Genomic DNA, 27,500 nt, shown 5'->3' with positions numbered 1-27,500 from the left:
CTTTTTTGTCACAAAAACAGAAATTAGGCAAGATGGCGCCGACAGAGAGGGCTGCCTCGCTTCTAGTCCTTAGTAAACTTTGCAGTATTTCGTTTTTTTATGTGTTGGATATCAGAGCGATGTCAACTTACCAGAACTATGACCAGGAATACGACCAGAAATATGACCTTCCCGAAGCGGATCCTTTGTCCGAACCATCCAGGGCATTTGAACTGATTCCGGAGGCCAACCCAAAACAACGCCGCCAGAGAAGAGGTAGGCGAAGCGGTCTTCTGAGGCACGCACACCACCCACCGCTTCTGAGTATATTACTCGCTAATGTCCAGTCTCTAGATAACAAGGTAGACAAAATTAGGGCAAAGGTTCCAGAGAGACATCAGGGATTGTAACATACTCTGTTTCACGGACACATGGCTCTCCGGGCATATGCTATTGGAGTCGGTACAGCCACCTGGATTCTTTGTGTGTCACGTCGACAGGAATAAACATCTTTCCAGGAAGAAGAAGGGCGGGGGTGTATGTTTCATGATTAACAACTCATGGTGTAATTGTAACAACATACAGGAACTCAAGTCCTTTTGTTCACCTGACCTAGAATTCCTCACAATCAAATGCCGACCGTATTACCTCCCAAGAGAATTCTCCTCGGTTATTGTCACAGACGTGTATATCCCCCCTCAAGCCGATACCACGACGGCCCTCAAGGAACTTCACTGGACCTTATGCAAACTGGAAACCATATATCCTGAGGCTGCATTTATTGTAGCTGGGGGTTTTAAGGCTACCTAAATTCTATCAGCATATTGACTGTAGCACTCAAGCTGGAAATACACTGATCACTGCTACTCTAACTTCCGAGATGCATACAAGGCCCTCCCCCGCCCTCCTTTTGGCAAATCTGACCACGACTCCATTTTGCTCCTCCCTTCCTATAAGCAGAAACTCAAACAGAATGTACCCATGCTAAGGACTTTTCAACACTGGTCTGACCAATCGGAAACCACGCTTCAAGAGTGTTTTTGTCACACGGACTGGGACATGTTCCGGGTAGCCTCAGAGAATAATATTGACGTATTCGCTGATTCGGTGAGTGAGTTTATAAGGAACTGTATAGGAGAAGATGTACTTACTGTGACTATTAAACCTACCCTAACCAGAAACCGTGGATAGATGGTGGCATTCGCGCAAAACTGAAAGCGCAAACCACCTTATTTAACAATGGGAAGGTGACTGGGAATATGGCCTAATACAAACATTGTAGTTATTCCCTCTACAAGGCAATCAAACAAGTGACATTTCAGTATAGAGACAAAGTGGAGTCACAATGCAACGGTCCAGACACGAGACGTATGTGGCAGGGTCTTCAGACAATCACAGACTACAAAAAGAAAACCAGCCACGTCACGGACAACGATGTCTTGCTTCCAGACAAACTAAACACCTTCTTTGCACACTTTGAGGATAATACAGTGCCACCGATGTGGCCCGCTACCAAGGACTGTGGGCTCTCCTCCTCCGTGGCCGACGTGATTAAGACATTTAAACGTGTTAACCCTCCAAGGCTGCTGACCCAGATGGCATCCCTAGCCGCATCCTCAGAGCATGGGCAGACTAGCTGGCTGGTGTGTTTAAACACATATTCAATTTCTGCCTATCCCAGTCTGCTGTCGCCACATGCTTCAAGATGGCCACCATTGTTCCTGTACCCAAGAATGCAAAGTGTGGTGGCTAATTTCTGCATTACCAAATGAGAAGAGTTACAAACTTCACACACCAGTCAGAGTTATACTTAAACTACATCTTTAATAACAAGAGCTTTGCATTAGCAATGACTTTCAACGATTCGCCATTTCTAATGAACCGTTGATAGTGACAACACAAAAGTACAAAGATCTTTTATAGCCAAGATGCACCCCTCTCAACTACATGACAAACCAAATCCTCTCCCGAGCCAGTTGGGGAGTTGCAGCGATGAGACAAGATTGTAATTACCAGAAATTGGGGAGAAACGGTGACTAAATAAATTCATTTAAATTGGTTTTCAAGCTTGTGAATCTGGCAAGGTCACATTGAGATTGACCTTATAAGGGAGATGATGTTCCCATGAACAACACCTCATAATGGGTTCATCTGAGAGGTAAAGCTAAAGCCACCAACTGTAGACGGAAGTCCAGGAGGGAAGTCCAGGAGGGAAGTCCAGGAGGGAGGTGTGTCTGTGAAGCATCTAAAGTCCAGGAGGGAAGTCGGGGGAGGTCCAGGAGGGAAGCATCTAAAGTCCAGGAGGGAAGTCGAGGGAGGTGCGTCTGTGAAGCATCTAAAGTCCAGGAGGGAAGTCGGGGAGGTGCAGGAGGGAAGCATCTAAAGTCCAGGAGGGAGGTGTGTCTGTGAAGCATCTAAAGTCCAGGAGGGAGGTCGAGGAGCTGCATCTGTGAAGCATCTAAAGTCGGACACTAATGTGGTTTTCCAACAGCAAGGCTCAGACCAACAGTGCTGCCATTGTTTCTAATGGGTTTTCTTTATAATGTGGAAATGAACATGTCTGAGCCCCGTATCACACACTAAGTCATAATATCACAGTATGTGTGTACATCACATTTATTTGTTTATATCCAAGGTAGACATAAATCTGGGCGAATGAGTTGCTGTTTCAGTCATATCTTTGGTCACGTTGTTTGATTGGTTGACCATAGAGCCTCTCCATAATGCAGGCCAGGACTGCAATATGAAGTTGGTGAAGAACAACTGCAGAAACTTGCAAATCGACTGCAGTCGAACATTCATGACCTTAGATCACATGATTTTTGTAAATAATCCAACACACTTTGAAAGGCGATGACCAACGATGGTCAGTGACTTGACAAAAGGGATTCGCTCAAATGCGCCCATTGAGATGAGCACAATGCACGACTTTCTCCCACACGGTCATACAGAGTATCTATATGTGTATCTGCAGGGGTGCGTGGTAGCTATGGGACAAAACAGGGGTGCTCTTCACACTGCCACAGCACGGTAGCTATGGGACAAAACAGGGGAGAAGGTGCTCTTCACACTGCCACAGCGCGGTAGCTATGGGACAAAACAGTGGAGAAGTCTAGCCTCACGCTTCAACGCTCCTGGTTATTGCAGAAATTAACCTACTGTTTACTTTATGGATCTACATCAGCGGTCACCAACCTTTTCTGAGTAAAGATCACGTTCTGAGTCAGAATACAAGCCGCGATCTACCGCTCACTTTTTTTTACTGATTTAAAAAGCGTAAGCCTATGCAACATTAACCAATTAAAAACAGCTCTGGAGCAATGAGGTTTGTGCAGTAGGCTATAGACCCAATACATTATCACTGCATATTTGCTATGCTTGAATTGACCTGCCAATGTTGTTGTTCTCAGACCATTTAGAAATGATATTTTACAAAATGTAGGTATATGATCACACTGGCAATAGATCATTTGTTGTATTACTTGTGAGGCACAGCTCAGTGAGCAGAATCATTGCTTCTTTGTTTTTTACTGGACTGATGGCCTGCATCTGATGGTCAGTCTGAGAGGAGGGACACAGTCTTCCATCTGATGGTCAGTCTGAGAGGAGGGAAGGAGCAGCGGTGAGGCTGCCTCTCACCCGACTCACCGTCCCTCTGCCATCCTTCCCTCCACTGCGAAAAGGGGACACAGTCTTCCAGCTGATGGCGAAACTCAAGTCGCACTGCATTATTTCTGCCTCATGCGCTAATTAATGTTGTTACTCCTATGACCAGAGAAAGTTAAATATTCCTTCGTTAAAAAGACAAAAGCCAGGGCCACCCGAGTGGTGCAGCGGTCTAAGGCACTGCATCGCAGTGTTGAGGCATCACTACAGACCCTGGTTCAGCGGTCTAAGGCACTGCATCGCAGTGTTGAGGCATCACTACAGACCCTGGTTTCAGCGGTCTAAGGCACTGCATCGCAGTGTTGAGGTGTCACTACAGACCCTGGTTCAGCGGTCTAAGGCACTGCATCGCAGTGTTGAGGTGTCACTACAGACCCTGGTTCAGCGGCTGGAGGCGTCACTACAGACCCTGGTTCAGCGGTCTAAGGCACTGCATCGCAGTGTTGAGGCGTCACTACAACCTGGGGTTTGATCCAGGCTGTGTCTCAACCGGCCGGGACCGGGAGTCCCATAGGGCGGCGCACAATTGGCCCAGCGTCGTCCGGGTTAGGGGAGGGTTTGGCCGGGAGGGCTTTACTTGGATCATTGTGCTCTAGCGACTCCTTGTGGCGGGTCGGGCGCCTGCAGGCTGACTTCGGTCGTCAGTTGGATGGTGACACATTGGTGCAGCTGGCTCCCGGGTTAAACGGGCGAGTGTTAAGGAGTGTGGCTTGGCGGGTCATGTTTCAGACGACGCATGACTCGACCTTCTCCTCTCCCGAGCCCGTTGGGGAGTTGCAGCGATGTGACAAGATCGCAATATCTCAAAATTGGGGAGACCACTTTGCTATACTCATTCATTACAGCTGCAGTGCTGATTTTAGGATGTGGAAGATGGCAAAATGTGCTTTTTATGGCTTATAAAAGGTGTTGAATAAAGGGTTAGCCTAACCCTAACCCTAACCCTTATAAAGGTGTTGAATAAAGTGTTGACAGCTGAATAACAACTTAAACATGAAAACAGCAGCTCTGTGCTGTATTCGTTGAGTCTCTTTCTAGTCATGGTTTTAGTTTTTAAATCTCACAGTATCAACTTTGCTGTGAGTTCAAGGCTTCATTTTACAGTCAATGGCTCCAGGAAACTGTGCAGACAAGGTGATCTGAGCTATCTGATTGGCCAATTGATTTCTAGCTTCTGACACATTAAATGGTTAAAAATGGGAACACTTTGCCTTACCGGCGCTAGGGCTGCTGAATCAAGTGCACCCACAGCCAACAGTACTGTAGGTGCACTGCTGAATCAAGTGCACCCACAGACAACAGCACTGTAGGTACACTGCTGAATTAAGTGCACCTTCAGCCAACGGCACTAGGACTGCTGAAACAAGTGCACCCACAGCCAACAGCACTAGGGCTGCTGAATCAAGTGCACCCACAGCCAACAGCACTAGGGCTGCTGAATCAAGTGCACCCACAGCCAACAGCACTAGGGCTGCTGAATCAAGTGCACCCACAGCCAACAGCACTAGGGCTGCTGAATCAAGCGCACCTACAGCCAACAGCACTAGGGCTGCTGAATCAAGTGCACCCACAGCCAACATCACTAGGGCTGCAGAATCAAGTGCACCCACAGCCAACAGCACTAGGGCTGCTGAATCAAGTGCACCCACAGCCAACAGCACTAGGGCTGCTGAATCAAGCTCACCTACAGCCAACATCACTAGGACTGCTGAATCAAGTGCACCCACAGCCAACATCACTAGGGCTGCTGAATCAAGTGCACCCACAGCCAACAGCACTAGGGCTGCTCAATCAAGTGCACCCACAGCCAACAGCACTAAGGCTGCTGAATCAAGCGCACCTACAGCCAACAGCACTAGGGCTGCTGAATCAAGTGCACCCACAGCCAACAGCACTAGGACTGCTGAATCAAGTGCACCCACAGTCAACAGCACTAGGGCTGCTGAATCAAGTGCACCCACAGCCAACAGCACTAGGGCTGCTGAATCAAGTGCACCCACAGCCAACAGCACTAGGGCTGCAGAATCAAGTGCACCCACAGCCAACAGCACTAGGGCTGCTGAATCAAGTGCACCCACAGCCAACAGCACTAGGGCTGCAGAATCAAGTGCACCTACAGCCAACAGCACTAGGGCTGCAGAATCAAGTGCACCCACAGCCAACAGTGCCAAACAAATAAAAACAATATGAATGCAAGGCTTTACAGATGGGATTTCTACAGAAATGTTTGGTGATCGACTAGGAATGCCTTGGAGATCGGTTGGAGACCACTGATGTAGAGAATCAATGTACTAAACAAATCTCTACACTGCTGTGAAATATCTCTTCAATAACCAAAAATATTGTTTTTTCATTTGTTTGAAGCTGGTGTACAAACCGAAAGTAAAAGACGCAAAAATGAAACTTAATGCATCTGGCGTTCCGCCAGCGGGGCCCCTAGCCATCAGCCAATGGAACAGCGGGGCCCCTAGCCAACAGCCAATGGAACAGCAGGGCGTGAAATTCAAAACATCAAAAATCTAATACTTTCAATTTCTCAAACATATGACTATTTAACACCATTTTAAAGATACACTTCTCCTGAATCCAACCACGTTGTCCGATTTCAAAAAGGCTTTACAGCGAAAGAAAAACATTAGATTATGTTAGGACACCACCTAAACCACCTAAACAAGAAAAGCCACACAGCCATTTTCCTAGCAAGGAGATGTGTCACAAAAACCCAAACCACAGCTAAAGGAAGCACTAACCTTTGACGATCTTCATCAGATGACACTCCTAGGACATCATGTTACACAATACATGTATGTTTTGTTTGATAAAGTTCATATTTATATCCAAAAACAGCATTTTACATTGGCGCGTGATGTTTAGAAAATGATTTGCCTCCAAAACGTCCGGTGAATGTGCACATTCATTTACAGAAATACTCATCATAAACGTTGACAAAATATATAACAATTATTTAAAGAATTATAGATATACTACCTCAATGCAACCGGTGTCAGATTTCAAAATAACTTTACGGAGAAAGCACATTGTTCAATATTCTGAGTACAGAGCTCCGCCATCAATGCAAGCTATACAGTTAGCCGTCAAGCCACGGCGTCGTCAAAACTCTAAAATACTGTTAGAAATATTTTCTTACCTTTGCTGATCTTCGGCGGAATGCACTCGGAAGGACTCCCACTTCCACAAGAAATGTTCATTTGTTTGATAAAGTCCATCATTTATGTCCAAATACCTCCATTTGTTGGCGTGTCCAGAACACTATTCCAAAGGCACGAGACGGGGGCGCAAATCAATAGACGAAAAGCTCAAAAGTTCCATTACCGTTTGTAGAAACATGTCAAACGCTGTTTCCAATCAAACCTTAGGGTGTTTTTAACATACACAATCGATTATATTCCAACCGGACAATAGCGGATTCATTACAGAAGAAAAATAAAAAATGCTAGCCATGCGTGAACGCGCATGAAGTAACTACATGACCTCAGACTGTCCACTGCTTGAACCGGCTGTTATTCGGTCAAAATTCACCATAGAAGACTCAAACAACTTTGTAAAGACTGTTGACATCTAGTGGAAGCTTTAGGAAGTGCAAGTTGACCCCACAGACACTGTAGTTTCAATAAAAAATGGTCTGAAAGACTGACTTCCCACTTCCTGGTTGGATTTTTCTCAGGTTTTTGCCTGTTATATGAGTTCTGTTATACTCACAGACATCATTCAAACAGTTTTAGAAACTTCAGAGTGTTTTCTATCCAAATCTATGAATAATATGGAAATATTTGACTCTGGGCCCGAGTAGTAGGCCGTTTAATTTGCGTACGTTTTTCATCCGTCCGTGAAAATACTGCCCCCTATAGCGAGGAGGTTTTAAGAATGGGAAGCATAGACGTAGTGCACATAGAATAGATCAACCGCTTCGTAGATTTGCTTTCAATGAGTGACATATCTTTAACTCCTATTTCTGTGTGAACTTGGGGTCACCCAAAAAGGGACATATTACAAACCTCACGCAGAGACATACAAATGGTATCCGCAAGTTCATCTGACTCTGGGGAATTAGGTAAAGGACCTCATTGTCAAACTCCTGAAGAATCTGTTTAATCAAAGCTGGGGAATTAGGTAAAGGACCTCATTGTCAAACTCCTGAAGAATCTATTTAATCAAAGGGCCTTCCCACCCTGTTGTCTACAAAACGATGGGAAGATTAGATCATCTATGTGACATGTTATTTCTCACCAGGCATGTCGTCATGGGAACGTGCAGCACCTGGAACATCTGCTGTTTTACGGAGCCGACATGAGCTCTCAGAATGCCTCAGGGAACACTGCCCTGCACCTGTGTGGTCTATACAACCAGGTAACACTACACCTGTGGCCTATACAACCAGGTAACACTACACCTGTGGTCTATACAACCAGGTAACACTACACCTGTGGTCTATACAACCAGGTAACACCACACCTGTGGTCTATACAACCAGGTAACACTACACCTGTGGTCTATACAACCAGGTAACACTACACCTGTGGTCTATACAACCAGGTAAGCAGGGCTGTTATGTGTGACTGACTGTGACGTTTCCTTTCTCAGGAAGGCTGTGCCAGAGTTCTGCTGTTCAGAGGAACAAATAAAGACATTAAGAACTACAACAACCAAACAGCTTTTCAGGTAATGAACTACAACACAGAATGCGGTGTGATTTGGTATAGTTTTAATGCTCATTTCTGACAATGGTTCACTGTGGATCCAAATAGAAGGTATATGTGTGTCTGTGTAGGTGGCCATCATTGCTGGAATTTTGACCTGGCAGAGATCATTAAGATCCATAAGGCCTCAGACGTAGGTGAGTCCATCCTGGACCCTGTGAGTTAGTGTCTGTTTAACCATGTGGATGTGGGGAACCCTAACCCTTCTCTGTGTGTTAGTGTCTGTGTTTAACCATGTGGTGTGGGGAACCCTAACCCTTCTCTGTGTGTTAGTGTCTGTGTTTAACCATGTGGATGTGGGGAACCCTAACCCTTCTCTGTGTGTTAGTGTCTGTGTTTAACCATGTGATGTGGGGAACCCTAACCCTTCTCTGTGTGTTAGTGTCTGTGTTTAACCAGGTGGATGTGGGGAACCCTAACCCTTCTCTGTGTGTCTGTGTTTAACCATGGGGATGTGGGGAGAACCCTATCCTTCTCTGTGTGTTAGTGTCCTGTGTTTAACCATGTGGATGGGTGGGGAACCCTAACCCTTCTCTCTGTGGTTAGTGTCTGTGTTTAACCATGGTGGGATGTGGGGAACCCTAACCCTTCTCTGTGTGTCTGTGTTTAACCGTGCTGATGTGGGGAACCCTAACCCTTCTCTGTGTGTTAGTGTCTGTGGTTTAACCATGTGGATGTGGGGAACCTAAACCCTTCTCTGTGTTTCTGTGTTTAACCATGTGGATGTGGGGAACCCTAACCCTTCTCGTGTGTTGTCGTGTGTTTAACCATGTGATGTGGGGAACCCTAACCCTTCTCTGGTGTTAGTGTCTGTGTTTAACCATGTGGATGTGGGGAACCCTAACCCTTCTCTGTGTGTCCTGTGTTTAACCATGTGGATGTGGGGAAACCCTAACCCTTCTCTGTGGGTTAGGTCTGGTTAAACCATGTGGATGTGGGGAACCCTAACCCTTCTCTGTGTGTTAGTGTCTGTGTTTAAACCATGTGGATGTGGGGAACCCTAACCCTTCTCTGTGTTGTCTGTGTTTAACATGTGGATGTGGGGAACCCTAACCCTTCTCTGTGTGTTAGTGTCTGTGTTTAACATGTGGATGTGTGGGAACCCTAACCCTTCTCTGTGTGTCTGTGTTTCACCATGTGGATGTGGGGAACCCTAACCCTTCTCTGTGTGTTAGTGTCTGTGTTTAACCATGTGGATGTGGGGAACCCTAACCCTTCTCTGTGTGTTATGTCTGTGTTTAACCATGTGGATGTGGGGAACCTAACCCTTCTCTGTGTTGTTATTGTCTGTGTTTAACCGTGTGAATGTGGGGAACCCTAACCTTCTCTGTGTGTTAGTGTCTGTGTTTAACCATGTGGATGTGGGGACCCTAACCCTTCTCTGTGTGTATGTCTGTGTTTAACCATGTGGATGTGGGGAACCCAACCCTTCTCTGTGTGTTAGTGTTCTGTGTTTAACCATGTGGATGTGGGGAACCCTACCCCTTCTCTGTGTGTTTAGTGTCTGTGTTTAACATGTGGATGTGGGGAACCCTAACCCTTCTCTGTGTTTTAGTGTCTGTGTTTAACCGTGTGGTGTGGGGAACCCTAACCCTTCTCTGTGTGTTAGTGTCTGTGTTTAACCGTGTGGAGTGTGGGAACCCTAACCCTTCTCTGTGTGTTATCTGTGGTTTACTCCATGTGGATGTGGGGAACCCTACCCCTTCTCTGTGTTTAGGTCTGTGTTTAACCATGTGGATGTGGGGAACCCTACCCTTCTCTGTGTGTAGTGTCTGTGTTTAACCATGTGGATGTGGGGAACCCTAACCCTTCTCTGTGTAGTGTCTGTGTTTAACCATGTGGATGTGGGGAACCCTAACCCTTCTCTGTCTGTTAGTGTCTGTGTTTAACCATGTGGATGTGGGGAACCCTAACCCTTCTCTGTGTGTCTGTGTTTAACCATGTGGATGTGGGGAACCCTAACCCGTCTCTGTGTGTCTGGTTTAACCATGTGGATGTGGGGAACCCTAACCCTTCTCTGTGGGTCTGTGTTTAACCATGTGGATGTGGTGAACCCTAACCCTTCTCTGTGTGTCTGTGTTTAACCATGTGGATGTGGGGAACCCTAACCTTCTCTGTGTGTCTGTGTTTAACCATGTGATGTGGAGAACCCTACCCTTCTCTGTGTGTTAGTGTCTGTGTTTAACCATGTGGATGTGGGGAACCCTAACCCTTCTCTGTGTGTTAGTGTCTGTGTTTAACCATGTGGATGTGGGGAACCCTAACCCTTCTCTGTGTGTTAGTGTCTGTGTTTAACCGTGTGGATGTGGGGAACCCTAACCCTTCTCTGTGTGTCTGTGTTTAACCATGTGGATGTGGGGAACCCTAACCCTTCTCTGTGTGTTAGTGTCTGTGTTTAACCATGTGGATGTGGGGAACCCTAACCCTTCTCTGTGTGTTAGTGTCCTGTGTTTAAACCATGTGGATGTGGGGAACCCTAACCCTTCTCTGTGTGTTAGTGTCTGTGTTTAACAATGTGGATGTGGGGAACCCTAACCCTTCTCTGTGTGTCTGTGTTTAACCATGTGGATGTGGGGAACCCTAACCCTTCTCTGTATGTTAGTGTCTGTGTTTAACCATGTGGATGTGGGGAACCCTAACCCTTCTCTGTGTGTTTAGTGTCTGTGTTTAACCATGTGAATGTGGGGAACCCTAACCCCTCTCTGTGTGTTAGTGTCTGTGTTTAACCCTGTGGATGTGGGGAACCCTAACCCTTCTCTGTGTGTTAGTGTCTGTGTTTAACCATGTGGATGTGGGGAACCCTAACCCTTCTCTGTGTGTTAGTGTCTGTGTTTAACAATGTGGATGTGGGGAACCCTAACCCTTCTCTGTGTGTCTGTGTTTAACCATGTGGATGTGGGGAACCCTAACCCTTCTCTGTATGTTAGTGTCTGTGTTTAACCATGTGGATGTGGGGAACCCTAACCCTTCTCTGTGTGTTAGTGTCTGTGTTTAACCATGTGGATGTGGGGAACCCTAACCCTTCTCTGTGTCTCAGTGCCTTTCAGAGAGAGCCCTTCCTATTCCTCAAAGCGCCGACGTCTGGGTGGGGCCAATAATGTTGGTGTGTGTGGCTCGTCATCTCCCCGTTATCTGATTCGCTCAGCCAGCGACAACGCTCTGGAAAGCCCAGCCTCTACTTCCCCCGGCCCCTCCCTCCACAGCCTGGAGAACACACACACTTCCAACCGGCAGGCAGAAACACACAGCCTTCGCAGGCAGACACGGCGCCTCAGGTAAACACACAGCCTTCGCAGGCAGACACGGCGCCTCAGGTACACACACAGACACACACAGACCGACTGACAGAGACACACAGACAGACACGGCGCCTCAGGTACACACACATCCTTCGCAGACAGACACGGCGCCTCAGGTACATACAGCCTTCGCAGGCAGACTCCGCGCCTCAGGGACACACACAGCCTTCGCAGACAGACACGGCGCCTCAGGTACACACACAGCCTTCGCAGGCAGACACGGCGCCTCAGGTAAACACACAGCCTTCGCAGACAGACACGGCGCCTCAGGTACACACAGTCTTCGCAGACAGACACGGCGCCTCAGGTACACACACACAACCTTCGCAGACAGACACGGCGCCTCAGGGACACACACAGCCTTCGCAGACAGACACGGCGCCTCAGGTACACACACAGCCTTCGCAGGCAGACACGGTGCCTCAGGGACACACACAGCCTTCGCAGACAGACACGGCGCCTCAGGTACACACACAGCCTTCGCAGGCAGACACGGCGCCTCAGGTACACACACACAGCCTTCGCAGGCAGACACGGCGCCTCAGGGACACACACAGCCTTCGCAGGCAGACACGGCGCCTCAGGTACACACACAGACACACACAGAGACACAGAGACAGACAGACAGACAGACAGACAGACAGACAGACAGACAGACAGACAGACAGACAGACAGACAGACAGACAGACAGACAGACAGAGACCTGCCTGCCTGTCTGCCTGCGTGCCTGCGTGCCTCTGTCGGTTGGTATGTGTGTGTATGTTTGTGTGCACGTGCGTGTGTGTATGTCTGTGTGTCCATGCTTATGTGTGTGTATGTCTGTGTGCGCGTGTGTGTGTGTGTGTGTGTGTGTACGTGTGTATGTCTGTGTTTTCATGTGTGTTTATATAGCCCAAGTGGCAGGCTACAGAGGGACCCCAGCCCGCCCTCATCTCCCCCCAGCCCAGTGCAGCGTGGGAAACGTAGGCTGTACAGCGCCGTGCCAGGGAGGACGTTCATCGCTATCCGCTCTCACACACCGCAGGGTCCCGGAGAGATCAGCCTGCATCGTGGGGAGAGGGTCAAAGGTCAGACACTCCTCTCTCTCCAATCAGCTGTCTTTCCACACTGTCCAATTTGCTGTCTCCTCCTCACTGTCCAATCAGTTGTTAGAGGAACTAACTGACAGGGTTAGAGGAACTAACAGACAGGGTTAGAGGAACTAACAGACAGGGAACTAACAGACAGGGAACTAACAGACAGGGTTAGAGGAACTAACAGACAGGAAACTAACAGACAGGGTTAGAGGAACTAACAGACAGGGTTAGAGGAACTAACAGACAGGGAACTAACAGACAGGGTTAGAGGAACTAACAGACAGGGTTAGAGGAACTAACAGACAGGGAACTAACAGACAGGGTTAGAGGAACTAACAGACAGGGAACTAACAGACAGGGTTAGAGGAACTAACAGACAGGGTTAGAGGAACTAACAGACAGGGTTAGAGGAACTATCAGACAGGGAACTAACAGACAGGGTTAGAGGAACTAACAGACAGGGAACTAACAGACAGGGAACTAACAAACTAACAGACAGGGATCTAACAGACAGGGAACTAACAGACAGGGTTAGAGGAACTAACAGACAGGGTTAGAGGATCTAACAGACAGGGTTAGAGGAACTAACAGACAGGGTTAGAGGAACTAACAGACAGGGAACTAACAGACAGGGTTAGAGGTACTAACAGACAGGGTTAGAGGAACTAACAGACAGGGTTAGAGGAACTAACAGACAGGGAACTAACAGACAGGGTTAGAGGAACTAACAGACAGGGTTAGAGGAACTAACAGAAAGGGAACTAACAGACAGGGTTAGAGGCACTAACAGACATGGAACTAACAGACAGGGAACTAACAGACAGGGTTAGAGGAACTAACAGACAGGGAACTAACAGACAGGGAACTAACAAACTAAGAGCCAGGGATCTAACAGACAGGGAACTAACAGACAGGGTTAGAGCAACTAACAGACAGGGTTAGAGGAACTAACAGACAGGGTTAGAGGAACTAACAGACAGGGTTAGAGGAACTAACAGACAGGGTTAGAGGAACTAACAGAAAGGGAACTAACAGACAGGGTTAGAGGAACTAACAGAAAGGGAACTAACAGACAGGGTTAGAGGAACTAACAGACAGGTTTAGAGGAATGAACAGACAGGGTTAGAGGAACTAACAGACAGGGAACTAACAGACAGGGTTAGAGGAACTAACAGACAGGGAACTAACAGACAGGGAACTAACAGACAGGGTTAGAGGAACTAACAGACAGGGTTAGAGGAACTAACAGACAGGGAACTAACAGACAGGGTTAGAGGCACTAACCAGACAGGGAACTAACAGACAGGGTTAGAGGAACTAACAGACAGGGTTTAGAGGAACTAACAGACAGGGTTAGAGGCACTAACAGACAGGGACTAACAGACAGGGAACTAACAGACAGGAACTAACAGACAGGGTTAGAGGAACTAACAGACAGGGTTAGAGGAAACTAACAGACAGGGAACTAACAGACAGGGTTAGAGGCACTAACAGACAGGGTTAGAGGAACTAACAGACATGGAACTAACAAGCAGGGAACTAACAGACAGGGGAACTAACAGACAGGGTTAGAGGAACTAACAGACAGGGAACTAACAGACAGGGAACTAACAGACAGGGTTAGAGGAACTAACAGACAGGGTTAGAGGAACTAACAGACAGGGAACTAACAGACAGGTTTAGAGGAACTAACAGACAGGGTTAGAGGAACTAACAGACAGGGAACTAACAGACAGGGAACTAACAGACAGGGAACTAACAGACAGGGAACTAACAGACAGGGAACTAACAGACAGGGTTAGAGGAACTAACAGACAGGGTTAGAGGAACCAACATTCCTATATTAATATATTAATATGTACATTTGTTCCAGTGCTGAGTATAGGAGAAGGAGGGTAATCCAATAGTTAATATAATATAGTAGTATGCATATATTCTATGTTAATATATTCTGTTGTTCCAGTGCTGAGTATAGGAGAAGGAGGGTAATCCAATAGTTAATATAATATAGTAGTATGCATATATTCTATGTTAATATATTCTATTGTTCCAGTGCTGAGTATAGGAGAAGGAGGGTAATCCAATAGTTAATATAGTATTATGCATATATTCTATGTTAATGTATTCTATGTTAATATATTCTATGTTAATATATTCTATTGTTCCAGTGCTGAGTATAGGAGGAGGAGGGTAATCCATATATTCTATGTTAATATATTCTGTTGTTCCAGTGCTGAGTATAGGAGAAGGAGGGTTCTGGGAGGGTTCAGTTAAAGGACGGACCGGATGGTTTCCTGCTGACTGTGTTGAAGAGGTCCAGATGAGACAGTACGACCCACGCCTAGGTAACACACACGTTTTGTTCTCTCCTCCTGGGGACCTAAAAGTTATTTACTTTCCAAATCCTAACTCCAAACCCTAAATCTAACCCCTTACCCTAACCCTAATTCTAACCCCTAACCCTAACCCTAATTCTAACCCCTAAACCTAATTCTAACCCCATACCCTAACCCCTTACCCTAACCCTAATTCTAACCCCTAACCCTAACCCTAACCCTAACCCTAATTCTAACCCCTAACCCTAACCCTAACTCTAACCCTAATTCTAACCCCTTATTCTAACCCCTAACCCTAACCCTAATTCTAACCCCTGACCCTAACCCTAATTCTAACTCCTTACCCTAACCCCTTACCCTAACCCCTTACCCTAACCCTAATTCTAACCCCTGACCCTAATTCTAACCCCTAACCCTAATTCTAACCCCTTACCCTAACTCCTTACCCTAACCCTAATTCTAACTCCTTACCCTAACCCCTTACCCTAACCCTAAATCTAACCCCTTACCCTTACCCTAACCCTAAATCTAACCACTTACCCTAACCCTAATTCTAACCCCTTACCCTAACCCCTTACCCTAACCCTAAATCTAACCCCTTACCCTAAATCTAACCCCTTACCCTAACCCTAATTCTAACCCTGGTCCTAATTGTACCCCTAAACCTAACCCCTAAGCTATTTTCCTCATGGGGCGTGGGAAATGTCCCCACAAGGGAGAATTTTCCTCGTTTTACTGTCCTTGTGGTGAGTTTTGGGGATTTAAAGTCCCCACAAGGACTGAAGATCCAACCCTCACACACAGCATAATGTGTGTTCTGCTTAACCTACTGCAGGTCCTCTAACCCACTGACTCCCTCTAATGGAGCCTACTGCAGGTCCTCTAACCCACTGACTCCCTCTAATGGAGCCTACTGCAGGTCCTCTAACCCACTGACTCCCTCTAATGGAGCCTACTGCAGGTCCTCTAACCCACTGACTCCCTCTAATGGAGCCTACTGCAGGTCCTCTAACCCACTGACTCCCTCTAATGGAGCCTACTGCATGTCCTCTAACCCACTGACTCCCTCTAATGGAGCCTACTGCAGGTCCTCTAACCCACTGACTCCCTCTAATGGAGCCTACTGCAGGTCCTCTAACTCACTGACTCCCTCTAATGGAGCCTACTGCAGGTCCTCTAACCCACTGACTCCCTCTAATGAGCCTACTGCAGGTCCTCTAACCCACTGACTCCCTCTAATGGAGCCTACTGCAGGTCCTCTAACCCACTGACTCCCTCTAATGGAGCCTACTGCAGGTCCTCTAACCCACTGACTCCCTCTAATGGAGCCTACTGCAGGTCCTCTAACCCACTGACTCCCTCTAATGGAGCCTACTGCAGGTCCTCTAACCCACTGACTCCCTCTAATGGAGTCTACTGCAGGTCCTCTAACCCACTGACTCCCTCTAATGGAGCCTACTGCAGGTCCTCTAACCCACTGACTCCCTCTAATGGAGCCTACTGCAGGTCCTCTAACCCACTGACTCCCTCTAATGGAGCCTACTGCAGGTCCTCTAACCCACTGACTCCCTCTAATGGAGCCTACTGCAGGTCCTCTAACTCACTGACTCCCTCTAATGGAGCCTACTGCAGGTCCTCTAACCCACTGACTCCCTCTAATGGAGCCTACTGCAGGTCCTCTAACCCACTGACTCCTCTATGGAGCTACTGCAGGTCCCTCTAATGGAGCCTACTGCAGGTCCTCTAACCCACTGACTCCCTCTAATGGAGCCTACTGCAGGTCCTCTAACCCACTGACTCCCTCTAATGGAGCCTACTGCAGGTCCTCTAACCCACTGACTCCCTCTAATGGAGCCTACTGCAGGTCCTCTAACTCACTGACTCCCTCTAATGGAGCCTACTGCAGGTCCTCTAACCCACTGACTCCCTCTAATGGAGCCTACTGCAGGTCCTCTAACCCACTGACTCCCTCTAATGGAGCCTACTGCAAGTCCTCTAACCCACTGACTCCCTCTAATGGAAGGGGGACATGTTTCAGATAATGAGGACATGTCTCTTGACTGAAGTGTGTGTGATTTGTGTGCGTGTGTGTGTGTGTGTGTGTGTGTGTGTGTGTGTGTGTGTGTGTGTGTGTGTGTGTGTGTGCTTGCGTGCGTGTGTGTTGGCTGGTGTATGTAGAAACACGAGAGGATCGAACCAAGAGGCTTTTCAGACATTACACCGTGGGTTCCTATGACAACTACACTTCATACAGGTAACTAATGTACACACACACACACACACACACACACACACACACACACAGGTATTGTAAGTTCGCTTCTATTGTATAACTGATCCTTGCCCTCTGACCCCAGTGATTATGTCATCGAGGAGAAGAGTTCTGTGCTACAGAAGAGAGACAGTGAAGGATTTGGCTTCGTCCTCCGTGGAGCTAAAGGTAATGAGGGTTGGGATGTCTCTAGGGTTAGGAGAATGTCTCTAGGGTTAGGAGAATGTATCTAGGGTTAGGAGAATGTCTCTAGGGTTAGGAGAATGTATCTAGGGTTAGGGTTAGGAGAATGTATCTAGGGTTAGGAGAATGTATCTAGGGTTAGGAGAATGTATCTAGGGTTAGGAGAATGTATCTAGGGTTAGGAGAATGTATCTAGGGTTAGGGTTAGGAGAATGTATCTAGGGTTAGGAGAATGTCTCTAGGGTTAGGAGAATGTCTCTAGGGTTAGGAGAATGTATCTAGGGTTAGGGTTAGGAGAATGTATCTAGGGTTAGGAGAATGTCTCTAGGGTTAGGAGAATGTATCTAGGGTTAGGGTTAGGAGAATGTATCTAGGGTTAGGAGAATGTCTCTAGGGTTAGGAGAATGTCTCTAGGGTTAGGAGAATGTATCTAGGGTTAGGGTTAGGAGAATGTATCTAGGGTTAGGAGAATGTATCTAGGGTTAGGAGAATGTATCTAGGGTTAGGGTTAGGAGAATGTATCTAGGGTTAGGAGAATGTATCTAGGGTTAGGAGAATGTCTCTAGGGTTAGGAGAATGTCTCTAGGGTTAGGAGAATGTATCTAGGGTTAGGAGAATGTATCTAGGGTTAGGAGAATGTATCTAGGGTTAGGAGAATGTCTCTAGGGTTAGGAGAATGTCTCTAGGGTTAGGAGAATGTATCTAGGGTTAGCGTTAGGAGAATGTATCTAGGGTTAGGAGAATGTCTCTAGGGTTAGGAGAATGTCTCTAGGGTTAGGAGAATGTATCTAGGGTTAGGGTTAGGAGAATGTATCTAGGGTTAGGAGAATGTCTCTAGGGTTAGGAGAATGTCTCTAGGGTTAGGGTTAGGAGAATGTATCTAGGGTTAGGAGAATGTATCTAGGGTTAGGAGAATGTCTCTAGGGTTAGGGTTAGGAGAATGTATCTAGGGTTAGGAGAATGTATCTAGGGTTAGGAGAATGTATTTAGGATTAGGAGAATGTATCTAGGGTTAGGGTTAGGAGAATGTATCTAGGGTTAGGAGAATGTATCTAGGGTTAGGAGAATGTATCTAGGATTAGGAGAATGTCTCTAGGGTTAGGAGAATGTATCTAGGGTTAGGAGAATGTATCTAGGGTTAGGAGAATGTATCTAGGGTTAGGGTTAGGAGAATGTATCTAGGGTTAGGAGAATGTATCTAGGGTTAGGAGAATGTCTCTAGGGTTAGGGTTAGGAGAATGTATCTAGGGTTAGGAGAATGTCTCTAGGGTTAGGAGAATGTCTCTAGGGTTAGGAGAATGTCTCTAGGGTTAGGGTTAGGAGAATGTATCTAGGGTTAGGAGAATGTCTCTAGGGTTAGGGTTAGGAGAATGTATCTAGGGTTAGGAGAATGTATCTAGGTTTAGGAGAATGTATCTAGGGTTAGGAGAATGTATCTAGGGTTAGGAGAATGTATCTAGGGTTAGGAGAATGTATCTAGGGTTAGGAGAATGTATCTAGGGTTAGGAGAATGTATAGATAATGATATTAAATCAATTGAACATGACTTAAATGTAAGACAAATACATGTGTGTGTGTGTGTGTGTGTGTGTGTGTGTGTGTGTGTGTGTGTGTGTGTGTGTGTTTAGCGGAGACCCCTATAGAGGAGTTTGCCCCTACCCCAGCGTTCCCGGCGCTGCAGTACCTGGAGTCTGTTGACTTGGAGGGCGTGGCCTGGAGGGCGGGGCTACGCACTGGGGACTTCCTCATTGAGGTAAACACACCCCATAGAGATGTATAGAGATCACAACATATCTGTTCTATTATCCACCCCATAGAGATGTATAGAGATCATTGTATCTGTTCATTATACACCCCATAGAGATGTATAGAGATCGTTGTATCTGTTCATTATACACCCCATAGAGATGTATAGAGATCACAACATTATATCTATTCATTATCCACCCCATAGAGATGTATAGAGATCACAACGTATCTGTTCATAATACACCCCATAGAGATGTATAGAGATCACAACGTATCTGTTCATAATACACCCCATAGAGATGTATAGAGATTGTTGTATCTGTTCATTATCCACCCCATAGAGATGTATAGAGATCACAACGTATCTGTTCATAATACACCCCATAGAGATGTATAGAGATCGTTGTATCTGTTCATTATACACCCATAGAGATGTATAGATATCACAACATTATATCTATTCATTATCCACCCCATAGAGATGTATAGAGATCACAACGTATCTGTTCATTATACACCCCATAGAGATGTATAGAGATCACAACGTATCTATTCCATTATACACCCCATAGAGATGTATAGAGATCACAACGTATCTATTCCATTATACACCCCATAGAGATGTATAGAGATCACAACTTTGCATCTGTCTCATGCTGGCGTCTGTGAGTTCATGACAGCAGTGGTGGTTCTAACTTGTATGGCTCCCTGGGTGAAGCCCCACTTCAGTCCCCCCCAGATAAATCACCATTCTTCACTAACTGTCATTTTTATTCAGACATTTGGAAACAACACAAATAAATAATCATAACATTTAAATGTACATAAATATAAAAATATATACAAAAATAAAACTCATAAATATCAAAAAGTAACAAAGACAAATAGAAACAAATTGTAGTATATAAATACAAATAAAAAGAGAATCAAATTATTACACTATTACCCTATTGCTAACAAAAAACACACAAATAAAACTAAACTGCACCAATCCTACATCACACAAATACACAAATATAAACTTATAAAGAAGAGAACCTGATTATTACACTATTGGTCGTCAAGCAAGAAACACAAACTAAATGACACAACTGTCATCTAAACCCTGACCTTTCTGGCCTTCCTTGATGCAAAGTCATCAATTACATCATCATAAGAAATCTGCTCAGCAATTGCATGGTTAATACTGATGACAGTAAGGCCACTAAGGCGTTCCTGTGACATGGTGGACCTCAGGTAGGATTTGATGAGCTTCAGCTTTGAAAAGCTCCTCTCTGCTTCAGTTACGATCACTGGAAGAGTAAGACACATTCTGAGAGCAGTCCACAAATCTGGATACATTTCTGAGAGCTCCCTTTCGTGTATAAATATCAGCAGCTCAAGCAGGGTCATGGTCTTCGATGTCAAGTTCTTCAGTTCCTGTGCTCTCTGCCATCCAGGTCTGAGTGTTCTTTATAGTGTCATACTAAGGGCCTCCCATTGTTCTGTCAGCTCCTCATTGGAGAGGCTTTGGAAGGTTGACAGCATTTCAAACTTCTCTCCCACATTTTCCAATGTGGAAAATCTTTCCTGAAGGGCTGAGGTTGCAGCATCAACAACGACATTGAAAAATGTCACCTCCAGCTTTTTCAGGGCATCACTCAAAGGCTCATCAAATGATTCGTATGAAAAGTGCCGCTTTGTGGACTTCAGCCTTTTTGTTGTAGAACGGCCTTTACATTCATACCCTCGCAAATATCCTTGGCTGACGTTTGTGCAGTCATAAAGCCTGTTGCCCTGTAATTGCTGAGACCTCTCTCTGTCCTTCTGAGAAGACTGACTGCAACATCTACATGCATACTGGGAGACTGCATCAGCTTGATCACATGTTGGATGTGGCTCCAGATGTCATACCACACCGCTGTACAGATGCTGAAGTGGTATGATCCCACCTCCTCTGACAAGGACTGGGCCTCAATCTTTATCACAGGGTCTTTGGTTTGATCCCTCACCTCAATCAGTGGCTCTCTCACCGCTGCTGCCTGATACCTCAGTGCCTCTCTCACCGCTGCTGCCTGATACCTCAGTGCCTCTCTCACCGCTGCTGCCTGATACCTCAGTGGCTCTCTCACCGCTGCTGCCTGATACCTCAGTGGCTCTCTCACCGCTGCTGCCTGATACCTCAGTGGCTCTCTCACCGCTGCTGCCTGATACCTCAGTGCCTCTCTCACCGCTGCTGCCTGATACCTCAGTGCCTCTCTCACCGCTGCTGCCTGATACCTCAGTGCCTCTCTCACCGCTGCTGCCTGATACCTCAGTGCCTCTCTCACCGGGGGGTGGGGGCGGGTTAGAAGGATTACTTTATCCTATCCCAGGTATTCCTTAAAGAGGTGGGGTTTCAGGTCTCTCCGGAAGGTGGTGATTGACTCCGCAGTCCTGGCGTCGTGAGGGAGCTTGTTCCACCATTGGGGTGCCAGAGCAGCGAACAGTTTTGACTGGGCTGAGCGGGAACTGTGCTTCCGCAGAGGTAGGGGGGCCAGCAGGCCAGAGGTGGATGAACGCAGTGCCCTTGTTTGGGTGTAGGGACTGATCAGAGCCTGAAGGTACGGAGGTGCCGTTCCCCTCACAGCTCCGTAGGCAAGCACCATGGTCTTGTAGCAGATGCAAGCTTCAACTGGAAGCCAGTGGAGTGTGCGGAGGAGCGGGGTGACGTGAGAGAACTTGCGAAGGTTGAACACCAGACGGGCTGCGGCGTTCTGAATGAGTTGTAGGGGTTTAATGGCACAGGCAGGGAGCCCCGCCAACAGCGAGTTGCAGTAATCCAGACGGGAGATGACAAGTGCCTGGATTAGGACCTGCGCCGCTTCCTGTGTAAGGCATGGTCGTACTCTGCAAATGTTGTAGAGCATGAACCTAAAGGATCGGGTCACCGCCTTGATGTTAGCGAAGAACGACAGGGTGTTGTCCAGGGTCACGCCAAGGCTCTTAGCACTCTGGGAGGAGGACACAATGGAGTTGTCAACTGTGATGGCGAGATCATGGAACGGGCAGTCCTTCCCCGGGAGGAAGAGCAGCTCCGTCTTGCCGAGGTTCAGCTTGAGGTGGTGATCCGTCATCCACACTGATATGTCTGCCAGACATGCAGAGATGCAATTCACCACCTGGTTATCAGAAGGGGGAAAGGAGAAGATTAATTGTGTGTCGTCTACGTAGCAATGATAGGAGAGACCATGTGAGGATATGACAGAGCCAAGTGACTTGGTGTATAGCGAGAATAGGAGAGGGCATAGAACTGAGCCCTGGGGGACACCAGTGGTGAGAGCACGTGGTGCGGAGTCAGATTCTCGCCACGCCACCTGGTAGGAGCGACCTGTCAGGTAGGACACAATCCAAGAGTGAGCCGCGCCGGAGATGCCCAACTCGGAGAGGGTGGAAAGGAGGATCTGATGGTTCACAGTATCAAAGGCAGCAGATAGGTCTAGAAGGATGAGAGCAGAGGAGAGAGAGTTAGCTTTAGCAGTGCGGAGAGCCTCCGTGACACAGAGAAGAGCAGTCTCAGTTGAATGACCAGTCTTGAAACCTGAGTGATTTGGATCAAGAAGGTCATTCTGAGAGAGATAGCAAGAGAGCTGGCCAAGGACGGTACGCTCAAGAGTTTTGGAGAGAAAACAAAGAAGGGATACTGGTCTGTAGTTGTTGACATCGGAGGGATTGAGTGTAGGTTTTTTGAGAAGGGGTGCAACTCTCGCTTTCTTGAAGACGGAAGGGACGTAGCCAGCGGTCAAGGATGAGTTGATGAGCGAGGTGAGGTAAGGGAGAAGGTCTCCGGAAATGGTCTGGAGAAGAGAGGAGGGGATAGGGTCAAGCGGGCAGGTTGTTGGGCGGCCGGCCGTCACAAGTCACAAGATTTCATCTGGAGAGAGAGGGGAGAAAGAGGTCAAAGCATAGGGTAGGGCAATGTGAGCAGGACCAGCGGTGTCGTTTGACTTAACAAACGAGGATCGGATGTCGTCAACCTTCTTTACAAAATGGTTGACGAAGTCATCCGCAGAGAGGGAGGAGGGGGGGGGGATTCAGGAGGGAGGAGAAGGTGGCAAAGAGCTTCCTAGGGTTAGAGGCAGATGCTTGGAATTTAGAGTGGTAGAAAGTGGCTTTAGCAGCAGAAACAGAAGAGGAAAATGTAGAGAGGAGGGAGTGAAAGGATGCCAGGTCCGCAGGGAGGTAAGTTTTCCTCCATTTCCGCTCGGCTGCCCGGAGCCCTGTTCTGTGAGCTCGCAATGAGTCGTCAAGCCACGGAGCAGGAGGGGAGGACCGAGCCGGCCGGGAGGATAGGGGACATAGAGAGTCAAAGAATGCAGAAAGGGAGGAGAGGAGGTTTGAGGAGGCAGAATCAGGAGATTGGTTGGAGAAGGAATGAGCAGAGGGAAGAGATGATAGGATGGAAGAAGAGAGAGTAGCAGGAGAGAGAGAGCGAAGGTTGCGACGGCGCAAAACCATCTGAGTAGGGGCAGAGTGAGTACTGTTGGAGGAGAGCGAGAGGGAAAAGGATACAAGGTAGTGATCGGAGACTTGGAGGGGAGTTGCAGTGAGATTAGTAGAAGAACAGCATCTAGTGAAGATGAGGTCAAGCGTATTGCCTGCCTTGTGAGTAGGGGGGACGGTGAGAGGGTGAGGTCAAAAGAGGAGAGGAGTGGAAAGAAGGAGGCAGAGAGAAATGAGTCAAAGTTAGACGTAGGGAGGTTAAAGTCACCCAGAACTGTGAGGGGTGAGCCATCCTCAGGAAAGGAACTTATCAAGGCGTCAAGCTCATTGATGAACTCTCCAAGGGAACCTGGAGGGCGATAAATGGTAACGATGTTAAGCTTGAATGGGCTAGTGATTGTGACAGCATGGAATTCAAAGGAGGAGATAGACAGATGGGTCAGGGGAGAAAGAGAGAATGTCCACTTGGGAGAGATGAGGATTCCAGTGCCACCACCCCGCTGACCAGATGCTCTTGGGGTATGCGAGAACACGTGAGCAGACGAGGAGAGAGCAGTAGGAGTAGCAGTGTTATCTGTGGTAATCCATGTTTCCGTCAGCGCCAAGAAGTCAAGGGACTGGAGGGTAGCATAGGCTGAGATGAACTCTGCCTTGTTGGCCGCAGATCGGCAGTTCCAGAGGCTGCCGGAGACCTGGAACTCCACGTGGGTCGTGCACGCTGGGACCACCAGGTTAGAGTGGCAGCGGCCAAGCGGTGTGAAGCGTTTGTATGGCCTGTGCAGAGAGGAGAGAACAGGGATAGACAGACACATAGTTGACATGCTACAGGAGAGGCTACGCTAATGCAAAGGAGATTGGAATGAAAATTAACTAAACAACTGGGGAAGCGAGAGAGCAGGGCCTCCCTCACTAACCTTTCACTGAAACACTCAAATATAACTTTTCCAACTTCCACTTTAGAAATGATAATTGATGTAAACTACAGTGGTTCAATGTTTCCAGGAATAGGCTCAAACTTAGTTTATTCAGCTAGATAACTTGGTACAGTATTCTTCTGTGAAACCCACCCAGTGCACCGTATCCTATGACGCCGTAGCTAACTAGCATGCTAGCATCCAATAACACACGGTTAGCACCAATACTAGCATGCTAGCATCCAATAACACACGGTTAGCACCAATACTAGCATGCTAGCATCCAATAACACATGGTTAGCACCAGTACTAGCATGCTAGCATCCAATAACACATGGTTAGCACCAATACTTGGTTACAACAAACTATCAATGGATCATTCGTGTCCGTGTCTAGTTCCTTTCATAACGCAGAAGTAATTAAACGTTGGCTAGCTAACACAAAGTCAGTCCTGCTAGCTACACAAGTGGACTACACAACTCGAATGTCGTAAAGGTTTTCAATTAAAGATAGATGTCATTATGCACAATTTATCAAACTGTCAGAATAGGAACCAAATGAACCATACAACCTCCTTGGCTAATTCTAGGCATAAGACACCCCAAAACACTCAATATATCAAAAAATATTCAAAATATCAGCATAATATAGATGTCTTTTAAGTTAGCCTACAGCATTGGAAATTCCCCTTCCTGAGCTCAGGACCTAGTCAATACAATCACAGAGAACCTTTACGATGTCACAGAGATGACATAATGTTATACTCATAAAGAGATGACATAATGTTATACTCATAAAGAGATGACATAATATTATACTCATAAAGAGATGACATAATATTATACTCATAAAGAGATGACATAATATTATACTCTTAAAGAGATGACATAATATTATACTCATAAAGAGATTACATAATATTATACTCATAAAGAGATGACATAATGTTATACTCATAAAGAGATGACATAATATTATACTCATAAAGACATGACATAATATTATACTCATAAAGACATGACATAATATTATACTCATAAAGACATGACATAATATTATACTCATAAAGACATGACATAATATTATACTCATAAAGAGATGACATAATGTTATACTCATAAAGAGATGACATAATATTATCCACATTACCCATCCCCCAACACCGTCAACCAAGAGTCAAGACTACATTATCCATCCCCCAACACTGTCAACCAAGAGTCCAGACTACATTACCCATCCCCCAACACTGTCAACCAAGAGTCAAGACTACATTACCCATCCCCCAACACTGTCAACCAAGAGTCCAGACTACATTACCCATCCCCCAACACTGTCAACCAAGAGTCCAGGCTACATTACCCATCCCCCAACACTGTCAACCAAGAGTCCAGACTACATTACCCATCCCCCAACACTGTCAACCAAGAGTCAAGACTACATTACCCATCCCCCAACACTGTCAACCAAGAGTCAAGACTACATTACCCATCCCCCAACACTGTCAACCAAGAGTCCAGACTACATTACCCATCCCCCAACACTGTCAACCAAGAGTCCAGGCTACATTACCCATCCCCCAACACTGTCAACCAAGAGTCAAGACTACATTACCCATCCCCCAACACTGTCAACCAAGAGTCCAGGCTACATTACCCATCCCCCAACACTGTCAACCAAGAGTCAAGACTACATTACCCATCCCCCAACACTGTCAACCAAGAGTCAAGACTACATTACCCATCCCCCAACACTGTCAACCAAGAGTCCAGGCTAAACCAGTTCACCTGGTGGTTTGCAGACTGGTTTTATATTATGCTGAACCATTTCACACAAACCAGAAAAAAAATCCAACAATATGTCTGTGAAACTATATATTCACAGTATTATAAATGAATTGTGGTTTATTTGTTTGCATTTCGTAGTGTGTCTGATTTTACTATTTGCATTAGTACTGTACAAAGTTAGAGGTGCGCTGTTTGATAGATCCCCCTGCCTTCCTACCTCGGGCTTCCTGAGGGGAGACCTGAGGTCATTCTACCCCTGCCACTCCTACCTCGGGCTTCCAGAGGGGAGACCTGAGGTCAACCTACCCCCTGCCTCTCCTACCTCGGGATTCCAGTGGGGAGACCTGAGGTCAACCTACCCCCTGCCACCCCTACCTCGGGATTCCAGTGGGGAGACCTGAGGTCAACCTACCCCCTGCCTCTCCTACCTCGGGCTTCCAGAGGGGAGACCTGAGGTCAACCTACCCCCTGCCATTCCTACCTTGGGATTCCAGTGGGGAGACCTGAGGTCAACCTACCCCCCCTCCTTCTACCTCGGGCTTCCAGAGGGGAGACCTGAGGTCAACCTACCCCCCTGCCGCTCCTACCTCGGGATTCCAGTGGGGAGACCTGAGGTCAACCTTCTCCCTGCCTCTCCTACCTCGGGCTTCCAGTGGGGAGACCTGAGGTCAACCTACCCCCCCTCCTCCTACCTCGGGATTCCAGAGGGGAGACCTGAGGTCAACCTACCCCCTGCCGCTCCTACCTCGGGATTCCAGTGGGGAGACCTGAGGTCAACCTACCCCCTAACCCTACCTCGGGCTTCGAATGGGGAGACCGGAGACCTGAGGTCAACCTCCTCCCTGCCATCCCTACCTCGGGCTCCCATAGGGGAGACCTGAGGTCAACCTACCCCCCCTCTCCCTACCTCGGGATTCCAGAGGGGAGACCTGAGGTGAACCTACCCCCATAACCCTACCTCGGGCTTCCAGACGGGAGACCTGAGGTCAACCTACCCCCTGCCCCTCCTACCTCGGGATTCCAGTGGGGAGACCTGAGGTCAACCTACCCCCGCCCCCCTCC

The 27,500-nt window shown here is 47.2% G+C and overlaps 1 protein-coding gene across 1 annotated transcript in view; it reads left to right on the top strand.

Annotated features, from left to right (window-relative positions):
* The window catches only part of LOC115184036 (SH3 and multiple ankyrin repeat domains protein 3-like), a gene marked incomplete at its 5' end in the record, with an annotated part of 66,805 nt that overhangs the window by 4,539 nt on the left and 34,766 nt on the right, over positions 1-27,500 (top strand). Inside the window, 10 exon segments of the mRNA XM_029745031.1 lie at positions 7,897-8,013; positions 8,248-8,325; positions 8,435-8,447; positions 8,450-8,500; positions 11,401-11,638; positions 12,555-12,730; positions 14,971-15,084; positions 17,254-17,329; positions 17,433-17,515; positions 19,159-19,283. Coding sequence (XP_029600891.1) covers positions 7,897-8,013; positions 8,248-8,325; positions 8,435-8,447; positions 8,450-8,500; positions 11,401-11,638; positions 12,555-12,730; positions 14,971-15,084; positions 17,254-17,329; positions 17,433-17,515; positions 19,159-19,283 — 1,071 coding nt within the window.

Source organism: Salmo trutta, unplaced genomic scaffold (assembly GCF_901001165.1).
Source record: "Salmo trutta unplaced genomic scaffold, fSalTru1.1, whole genome shotgun sequence".
In the NCBI taxonomy this organism is placed as follows: domain Eukaryota; kingdom Metazoa; phylum Chordata; class Actinopteri; order Salmoniformes; family Salmonidae; genus Salmo; species Salmo trutta.
The sequence above is the reverse complement of the archived record's forward strand: the minus strand, read 5'-3'. Positions and strand labels throughout refer to the sequence as shown.